At 32.2% G+C, this 10,588-nt stretch overlaps 1 protein-coding gene across 1 annotated transcript; it reads left to right on the forward strand.

Annotated features, from left to right (window-relative positions):
- The first annotated feature begins 1,585 nt into the window (after positions 1–1,585).
- LOC100787700 (pyridine nucleotide-disulphide oxidoreductase) lies at positions 1,586–5,450 on the forward strand. Its single transcript, NM_001289382.2, has 10 exons — positions 1,586–1,700; positions 2,079–2,150; positions 3,150–3,201; positions 3,407–3,487; positions 3,648–3,766; positions 3,850–4,069; positions 4,181–4,299; positions 4,391–4,516; positions 4,632–4,772; positions 4,967–5,450. Exons 1-10 carry the CDS (start codon positions 1,653–1,655, stop codon positions 5,288–5,290), a joined length of 1,302 nt encoding a protein of 433 aa, NP_001276311.2. The 5' UTR covers positions 1,586–1,652; the 3' UTR covers positions 5,291–5,450.
- The last annotated feature ends 5,138 nt before the right edge of the window (positions 5,451–10,588 follow it).

Genomic DNA, 10,588 nt, shown 5'->3' on the forward strand with positions numbered 1-10,588 from the left:
ACTAAATACTTTTTTTCTAATAATATATTTCCATTTCTGCGGAACTATGAATATATGAACCTGAACGTGGTAACGAGCGATGGTCAAAGTTACAATATGAATGAAGTTCATTCTTTGATCCAAAAAGTCTTTTTTTTATTGGGTGTAGAAAAGAACAAGTCTCATGTTAGGGATAGTTAAGGCAATTGGAATAGAAGGAAATAATAATAATAATAATAATAATAATAATGATAATAATAATAATAATAATGCGAAGGACAATAAGTATTAGAAGGAATAAAGAGTGTTTGATTCCTTTCTCATTTTTATTCAATTTTTTAAAAACAACTTTATATTATTGAGTAATTATTTTTTTAATCTAAAATCTATTAATTTTGGAAAATTATTTCTAAGACAAGTGCTTCGAAAATAAAAAATAAAAACACCTTAAAAGTATTTCTAGAAAATTCTTTAAGTTCTTTGTTCACGTGGTAACAAACAAATTTCTAGACAACAAAAATATGCTCATGGGACAAACGCTTTTTTTTTTTTTTAAAAAAAAATATATCGTCAGAAGATAAAAAAAAAACAAAAAAACTGTTTTTAAAAAACAGTAAACAAACGCCACCTAACTTGTTTCTTTTCTTGCCTCATTTTCTGTCATTTTTATTTAGAAATAACACGTCATGGAATAAAAGTAAGAAAATATTTCCTATTAAACGAATGAATTTGGTTTTCGAGAAGTGTCATTTTCCTGTATTTTATATTAATTTTTATATAGTTAAATGATAGTCACATACTACTCACTCAATTAAAATTATATAGTTCAGTAAAAAATTTAAATTATACTACCTCCATCCCTTTTTATAATATTTTTTCCGAAAATTATTTATTCTTTTTCGGAGCACTGTTTTTGAATTGTCTCTTGCCTTAATTATTTTTTTCCTAAATATCGTTAATTAATTAAACGTTTTTTTTTTGCTAAAAAACAATAAATCTTAAAAATTAAAGAGAAAAGACTCTTTTTTTCTCTTAAAATAATTATTATTTTAGCTTATGAATGTTACATTAATTATATTTTTTTAATTATATCTCTTATAATATTAATAGTAAAAATAAAATTTATAAATAAAATAATGATCATATAAGATTAATTTTATGAAATTAATATTTTTTTGATCTATTTAAAATAATATGGAACGGTTATTATTTTAAGACAGATAAAGTGTTTCTTAAATGTACCATTTATATTTAACTGCATTAAACAAAAATATGAAATATTATTAAAAATAAAACTTTAATTAAATTAATGATATTTTAAACACAATATCTTATTATAAAAAAAGAGATAGTATCATTTTAGGTAATACATATATTTTTTTTTCTGATCTTATGTGTCTTAAATAGGGATTTGGGAAGAGAAAAGTAAGTAATTTTGTTAACAAATGATTTTTGTAACGGCGTGGTGGTGCCGATTAATGTCCGCAAACCCTGCACGGTCAACGAACTTGCCACGTCAGCTAGATTCCTTTCACATTCTACACTTTTGCGTTTCCCAAAATAACCTCCACGGCCCAATAAAAGGACTCTGACCGAATCACTTACCAGTGCTTCGCGGACACAGAACCGAGCTTGCAGCAGCGATTTCTCATTTCATTTTTCACACTTCAACAATGGCGAAAACCTTCAAATACATCATCCTCGGTGGAGGAGTTTCCGCTGTTAGTTCCACACCTTCTCTCTCTCTCTCTCTCTCTCTCTCTCTCTCTCTTCTTTCATCTTCCCATTTGATTTTTTACCGTTACTTCGTTGTTTCACTCTCGATCGGTTTTTATTTACTCCTGCTTTCAACTTCGTGATTCAATCATCTGATCTCGAATTTCTATTGAAATTCACGTTTAACTCTCTGCGTGCTCCTTGATCCGTTTGAGTTCACTAACGGAATCGGAGAACGGAATTTTAGAATTAGGTCGATTCGTTTTTCCTTTCACTTCTGTTATTGATTCGACTGCGCAATTGCAAAATGCGAAAACTCTTTGGTTTTTCTCGTGTTTTGACTTTTTCGATACTGTTGCTTATTACTTTTTTCGAAATCGCAGGGTTATGCGGCGAGGGAGTTTGCCAAACAGGGCGTTAAGCCAGGGGAGTTGGCTATCATTTCGAAAGAAGCGGTATAGTTCATAGATTATTAAATTAAATACTGTTTTTTTTCTGCTTTTGCTTTTCACAATTCGTAATTGTCCGTTTCGCTATATGTTGATGATTCTATCGTGCAGTATTTGATTTTGATTGCATTTGGACCTGTTGTCTATTTGTCTTGTTAACTGTTATAAGCAAGGTTATCATACTGCTATTCAAATCGTGAATTGTCAAGCTTGTTTTTAAAATCATAAATTGTATCAAATCCTTAAATTCATAGGAGGTATACATGTGATAATTTTAAACTAGAAAAAGACCGAAGTTGGTAAATTGTAACTGAGTATGTGAACCCTATATTTTAGAAGATGGAAAGTAGAGCAATGGAATAGCCAAATACAATGTATAGAATGAGTGAGTGACCATGCAAAACTCCGTCTTCACAAGAATGAAAATAGAACATCTGAAAAATTGGATATGGTGCGTTTAGCAGTGCCCCTTTAGCCCCGTTTTTAATCCTTCAAGCTTTTCAAACTTTTCAATTTCTTTGATAAGAATGGTAAAAACAATGTAAAAAAAAAAATTGAATTGTGCAATTCATATCAATGATATGAATAGTTGGGTAGTCAAATCACATCCGAATTGTGTTATTCGAATTGTGAATAGTAAGATTCTAATAATAATTATGGTTCAAAACACAATCTTGAATTGGACATCTTATAAGAGCAGTAATTTTAACTCATCCTCTTTGTTTTATTAATATATTTGAATATTCAAATAGAAATGGTTCTGTTTTCAGTTTAACGTGTTAGGTTTATTAAGATGTGTTATTGCTGTTTCCTAGAATTGTTATATTTGGTTGCAAGTTTCCAATGGCCAAGATGGTGAAGCAAACTTCATGCATATTCTTTGTAGTATCTCCACTAGTTCTCTTCTACATTTTTCTTTTCACATTTTGTATCACACTTTTAACTCTTGAACTTGTTGTGGCTATTTTTCGCTTCATAATCCCTTATGTATCTATGTTTGCACAGGTAGCACCTTATGAACGTCCTGCTCTGAGCAAGGCTTACCTTTTTCCAGAGTGTAAGTTTGTAATGGAATTATATGTATATCTATTTTTCTCCCAATTCATTTATGGGTTTATATTGTTGAGTTGAATTTAATGTAGGTTATGTCTATTGTCTATTCTGGGCTTTTCATCTCTGTTGAATTCTCCATTATAATTTAAATATCAGCTTGCCTTGGTTGTCTCATGAATATTTACCTTGATGTCAATTGGATTTTGCAGCCCCTGCTAGACTTCCTGGGTTCCATGTCTGTGTTGGAAGTGGAGGAGAAAGGTTGCTTCCTGAGTGGTACACAGAGAAAGGTGACTTTGGCTTTCACCCACATTGTTTTAGTTCAGCATTATTACTGGATATTGTTAGGATCAATAGTTGATTATATTATTATATCAAGTGAAAGGAAAAGTAAATGGAAAACTGGATCTTAACAACAATTTTCTAATACGAAGTTACTGATGATTGCAGGGATAGAGTTAATTCTTAGCACAGAAATAGTAAAGGTAGACCTTGCTGCAAAATCTCTGATCAGTGCTGGAGGAGAAACATTCAGTTATCAGATTTTGATTGTTGCAACTGGCTCAACAGTAAGGATTCTTGTGGACAGTAGACATGTTGCATTCATTGTCCCCATTTGCCCCATACTAATGCTGATAATATTATTTTTCAGGTTATAAGGCTGACAGATTTCGGTGTAGAAGGAGCTGATGCGAAAAACATCTTTTATTTGAGGGAGGTTGACGATGCTGACAAATTGTACGCAGCAATCAAGGCAAAGAAGAATGGGAAAGCTGTGGTTGTTGGGGGAGGATACATTGGTCTGGAGCTTAGTGCAGTGTTGAAACTCAACAATATTGATGTTACCATGGTCTACCCGGAGCCTTGGTGTAGTAAGTGGATGTTTCCATTTACACCTCCCACTCTCATGTGTTGCCCACACATTTGTATTTCAATTTTTTTATAAAAAAGTTATAAAATAACATTGTAAACTGATGTTGCAGTGCCACGACTTTTTACGGCTGGTATAGCTGAATTCTATGAGGGATATTACGCAAATAAGGGTGTAAATATCATTAAAGGAACTGTTGCTGTTGGATTCACTTCTAATTCTGATGGAGAGGTATGGTTGCATGTGATCTTGGAACCCTGTCATGGTAGGGCATTTTAAAGTTCCTTAATCAAACTCATCATGACTTTCATCCATCATTCAGGTAAAAGAAGTCAAACTAAAGGATGGCAGGGTCCTGGAAGCTGATATTGTTGTTGTTGGTGTTGGAGGAAGGCCTCAAACAGTCTTAGTCAAAGGGCAGGTTGAAGAGGAGAAGGGTGGAATCAAGGTCAGTGATACCATATCTGGAGGCTTGTTGACAGGCTATAAAATGTTGTCATCCGGAGTAGTGAATAGTGATTCTTGTTATCAAATATCAATGATGCCATTTGTTTTGGTTGCAGACCGATGCTTTCTTCAAAACTAATCTCTCCGATGTATATGCTGTTGGTGATGTTGCTACTTTCCCTTTGAAATTATACGGTGAATTGAGAAGAGTTGAACATGTTGATCATTCTCGCAAATCGGCTGAACAGGCTGTGAAGGTAAGTAGCTTACCTAAATTTGTCAGCTCATGCACAATATACATATTTATCATTGCCCCGGCATGCTCTCTCTAGCTATTCAGTAGATATCTGCTTAAACGTTTTTTTTTTCTGGTCCTCCAAATCGAAGTTTCAAGTAAAGAGCCAATGCTTGCAGTGCTGTTTCTCATTCTGTGATTACTTGTTTTATGTAGGCCATCAAGGCAGCTGAGGAAGGAAAAACAGTTGAGGAGTATGATTACCTTCCATACTTCTATTCCCGTTCATTCGATCTGTCTTGGCAATTCTATGGCGACAATGTCGGCGACACAGTGCTATTCGGAGACAACAATCCTGCGTCTTCAAAGCCAAAGTTTGGGACATACTGGATTAAAGACGGGAAAGTTGTCGGGGTCTTTCTGGAAGGTGGAACTCCTGAAGAAAACCAGGCTATTGCTAAAGTTGCTAAGGTCCAGCCTCCGGTTGCGGATGTAAATCAACTTGCTAAGGAAGGCCTTTCCTTTGCTAGTAAAATATAATGGTTTTATTTGGGAAGGATAAAGATGCTTGGTGGTTTGCATAGATTGTATCTGACAGGCTTTATTTTACTCTGGTTTATGCATTACTGTGTTTTTTCGTTTGATATGGTTGCAAGGGATATTATATAATATATATATATGTTTTGCCGTATCTATTCCATTTCTCTGGCCACTTTTTGGGTTCTGTTAACCCTTTGCAGACTTGATAAACGCATCTATTTGCACTGCAAGAGTGTAAGCTGAAAACAATAAAACAAAAACATAGAAATAAGATTTACATGCCATCTGGTTTGCAAAATGTTTTTAATTTCTGAGGATCTTTATATGAATTGCCGGGTGAAGATTCGAAAAAAAAATCCATGTAAAAGTGGTTCCCATGAACGATTTCTGCCCATTTGTCTCACTTTTATTCTAATGGGAGGTGGATTTGTCATATTCCCATGCAATAAGAATATTTCATTAGAATGATAAAAAAAAAAAATGCTCCCTTTTCTATGACCGTTTGAAACTGCAACAATCTTCTGGTCAAACAGAGTTCAAAGTTCAAACATTTTGGGCAAAACTGTTCCCATTTTCATGTTTGCCTTCCGACTCATATCTATTTTTTTAAGAGGTCAGATCCGGATCCAGGAAAGCGAGACATTCTAACTTTAATAAGTTGATGTGGCTTGCTGAACTAGTTGAGTGAATCAATATCAAACACAATTATTTTCTGAAATTTATTTTAAAAAATCATAAAGTTTAATATGTCACTAGGTCTAGCTTTTCTATTTAAGGAGTTCCTATGGCCAACATATCTGCAACGAAGAACTTCTTAAAATAAAACTGAATTCTTCAATTCTTACGGGAAATAAAAATAGGCAATTCATGATATTTATTTATGGACTAAAAATGGATAATTTTTTTTCCCTGTTCCATTTAACATAATGAATGACTATACATTAACTAGTTTATTACTTTTTAAGTTAAGACAAATACTGATTAGTTAAGGAATTCAAAATAGAAGTTTTTATTATTATTGAAATTTACATTGAAAGTGTATCGGAAATCACAAAATACGTGCATCAATGTCAATTTTTAATTAAAAAATTTCATTTTAAATTTCTTAAGTTAATTGAAATCTTAAGAGACTTTTGTTTCACCAAATTTTGATAAATTCCTAAAAATATGAAGATGAAAATATATTTTTTTATTTTTCTTACAAATTTTTAAAAAAGTATTCCCGTGTATTATTCATAATTGAAAATGTTATAATTTTCATTCTTAATGTGTTTTCTTACATTTATATTCCCATTAGAACAGGTTGAGAAAGTGATATTTTCATGATGTGAAAATTTATTGTCAAATAGGCATGTGACTTTTTATTTAAATTATTCTCAGAAATATTAAAATATAATCAAATATATTTTTTTATAAGATACTGGAAATAACATTTTTAGGAATGTAACGAAAGCCCCATTACAAACACTTGAACTCAGGGATCGATCCAACTTAATTATTATCTGCTACTTCAAATTCAAATTTATAGGCCCTACCTTTATGTTTTGCTCTGCACTTTCTTAAATGGAAACAAGTAACACAATAGAGTAAGATCATTTACTTGTAAGCGGAAACTGTTGCATCAACTGCAATATTTTCGGGTTAGTTTTATAATATAACAATGAAGAGAATTGCCGAGAAGATCATATCAAGTCCCATATTCCATTTATTGGCCTTTACAAGTCCCACATCGGTCCAAATATTAGACAAAGAAACATTTATATATCGTCTGACAAACCTGTAAGATTGCCGAGTTGGGTAACATCAGCTTATAACCCAAGTGGGGGCACCAAGGTGATGGAACAAAACTTTGGATTAATTAGGTTGGGTTGGTGGCTGCACCATGCTGGCCTGCCCGCTCCAAGTTGAGAGTTGAACCATGGGGTCTGAGCGAAGGCACAGGTTTCCTGGTTTCTAGACGAGGGGGTATTGCGTGAGGCTGGTTTCACAGAGCAGCGATCACCCCTGGCTCTTGACAGTGGAGGGATTACAGGTTGCTTCACTTCCAGCCCATATAAACCTGATGATCCTAGCTCTTGAACCATCACTTTTTTTTTTGTTCCTGGAACCAAGTTAAACTTTGGAATTTTTCTTCCTTGAAAATTTCTTAGTAGGTGAAGGCACAGCTTCATAAGTGAATGTTGCATGACACACAAAAACAATAGTTAAACTAGCTTTGCTTAATGAAAGGTTAGTGTCATATGCTCCACAACCTCCCTCATTTCAGTTCATCAGTCTGAATTTAATATTCCAACTATTTGTACTTTAGTCATAGGAACCTTGTTGAGAAGGCTTTTACAACCTGTTAATAAGTTGGTTATTTAAGGAAATTGTTTCATTCATCACTTTGGCAAAAAATAATGATCATTATATATGTAGAAGAGGTTTTCTTTTTGAGTCAGCTTTGCAACTTACTCGTTCCATGATCAAGTGATTTGAGAGTTCAAAGAGGGGTTAGTTTCTTCGTAGCTCTGATAATTAATTGACTTCCTGAATCCTGTTCTGTTTATGATTAGGGGGTCTTACAAATAAGTAGGAAACTCAATTCAGTAGCAGTTACTGTGTGGTCATGAGCTCGGGTCCATTAGCTAAGTAATTACAGATTTAAATCTTAACTTTTGTAAATGAAAAAATTGTGTTGGAAGGGAGTATCTCACCTTTGAATAATTTTATATCTCTCAAAAGATATTATTAGTCAAATACTCCTTATAGTCACATGAATATAATAATAGATATTTAATTCAGTTTTTTTTTATATATATTTTAAGTAGTGTTTGAACTGTAATCCTACTAACTCGTGCTCGTGCCAATTTTTAATACAAACTTTTATTATGTGGTGTATTAAAATAAACATTCTGATTAGACGATAACATTAAAACTACTTATAAAAGCATATATTAATTTTTGATTTTATTGCACTTTTGTATTTATTTTATTTCTGGACTTTGCAAAGGTGATTAGTGCAAAGCAGCAGGAAGGGGTGCATGAAACCAAAGTGTTTTTTTTTATAGAAAAAACCGAAGTGTTAGAAAAGGCATATTTGAACTTCAAGGAGGTGCAAGAATTCAAGCCTTGTCACTGTTGCTCTTAGAGTATTTAAGCTGCAGTAACTCACAACAGTTGCTTTCAATGAATCCGCGTATACACACCATTCATTTTTATTTTTCCTAATAAAAGTAACTCTATGTAATAAATCTCTACAATGGAGTAAGCTTCTTTTGTTGCTTCCAATGGATCCCATTAAAAAACTGTTATTATTATTTTTTTATTAACAACTTCTTTATAAATTTATAATAATATTATTTATAAAAAATTGATATAGATGAAATGAGAGCAAAAATATTAAAAGATTTATCATATTTGGATTTGGATTATTTTGTGGGGTGGGTAAATTTGAGAAATTTTGCAAACTTGGAATTGTGGGAACTTGAGATTTTGGCATAAAATCAAACTAAGGATTCATATTTTGTGGGAATTTTGGCTTGGATCTATTGAATGAAAACAAATCAAAGTAGAAGTTGGAAATTTGTTGAGAATGAAATGAGACATTTTAAAAGTTTTAATTGGGTAAAAAAATAATACATTACACTCTATTTGTATTGCAAAAACTCTAATGGCTACAAATTACTCCAACAGCTAGAAATGAATGCCTTTAATACATCTACACATTATAATAATAATTTCAACTTTTTTTTCTTTAATTTTTTTATTTATTAGCAAAGTTGCTATAAAAAACAATTGCCTGGCAAACAACATTTTCGGCACTAATGTAGTGGGAGTTGCCATGCAAGCACGGTGCTAACTTTGACAAATTGCTTCCTTGGTGCTCCGATGTGGATGCTTCTTAATCATTATTATTTATCACATCATCACTTAACACATAAAATTAATATTAGAAATTAAAATAAATAAAAAAATTAATGAAAAACTAAAAGCAAGAAAAAAAAATTATTGTGTAGGGAACTTTGCTATTGATTTGCTGGCTAGGAAAGGAACTAATGAAAATATGACGTTCATGATTTGACACTCTTGCCCAACGGAATTGAACAAGATTTTGTTGGCAGTGCATGCTTGAAAGTTACTATTGAGCAAAAAGTAATGTTTTTCAAAGGGTCATCGGGTAAATTGAATTAATGGGGTTCCTTTTACAAACTATTTCTCAAAACGAGTCTATTTTGAAACTAATTCCAGGGGGGGTCTGTTTTTACAAGGGTTCCGGTCAAGCATGCTAGCGACACACATGAATCGTCATGCATGCTGGCAAAATAGGGGCTGACGTGGAGTAGGTTTCGCCAATGCCAATGGCGAAACACACGAGGTAGTACAGTTAGGTCCACAGGCGCAGAGCAACAATGCATATTTCGCAGAGCAGCAATGCATATTTCGCTAACATGGTTGGCGAAACATGTGCCATGCATATTTTGCCATTACCATTGGCAAAATAGGTGTGGAGTGTAGCCATTTTGAGTAGCGAAACATGTGGTGCAGACCTTTAAATAGCAACTTCGTTGATGCTTTGTTTTTCTGCCTTTAAAATTTCTATCTTCAAAGCCTTTAAGTTTTTAAAGTTTTTGAATAATATCTCTGGCATTATTTTTATTTGAAGTAATTATTTTTTTGTTAGAATGAAGTTTTAATCTGAAGTTTCAGTGTAGTATTTTTTGTAATTAGATTTTTTTTATTTTGAAGTTATTATTGTTATGATTAATTATTTATAATAGCAACTTTAAATAACAACTTCGTTGATGCTTTGTTTTGCCTTTAAAAGTTCTACCTTCATTTTTGGAACTTTTTCTACGTTGAAAGCCTTCAAGTTTTTTAAGTTTATGACTAATTTGTCTAGCATCATTTGCAAATTATTTATTTGAAGTAATTATTTTTTTGTTAGAATAAGTTTTAATCTGAAGTTTCAGTATTTTTTGTAATTAGATTTTTTTTAATTTTGAAATTATTATTGTTATGATTAATTATTTATAATATTTTTTTTGTAGGTATATGATGAACTTGGTTATAACAGTCTTGTATTTCAATGGAAGGGTATATGAAGAGAACGATGGTATAATATTTGAAGGCAGTAAAAAAGCGGTTCAGATTAAATGTGAAATTAATTTCAATGCTTTGAAAAAAAAATTGGAGATAAGGTAAAGTTAGAAAATAATGAAATTATTTCTTCTATAAGTTGTAGATTTTTAGTTTCAGTAAAATATGTTGCGTTGCAAATTTGTGATGACAAAGATGTTGAAACTATGATCGAAAGTT

This window comes from Glycine max, chromosome 10, assembly GCF_000004515.6.
Source record: "Glycine max cultivar Williams 82 chromosome 10, Glycine_max_v4.0, whole genome shotgun sequence".
Lineage (NCBI taxonomy): Eukaryota > Viridiplantae > Streptophyta > Magnoliopsida > Fabales > Fabaceae > Glycine > Glycine max.

Coding starts and splice junctions, on each gene's coding strand:
- LOC100787700 (NM_001289382.2), top strand. CDS start 1,653: ATGGCGAAAACCTTCAAATACATCATCCTCGGTGGAGGAGTTTCCGCT. Junction 1,701..2,078: donor TCGGTGGAGGAGTTTCCGCT/GTTAGTTCCACA, acceptor TCGAAATCGCAG/GGTTATGCGGCGAGGGAGTT. Junction 3,488..3,647: donor TGAGTGGTACACAGAGAAAG/GTGACTTTGGCT, acceptor TGATGATTGCAG/GGATAGAGTTAATTCTTAGC.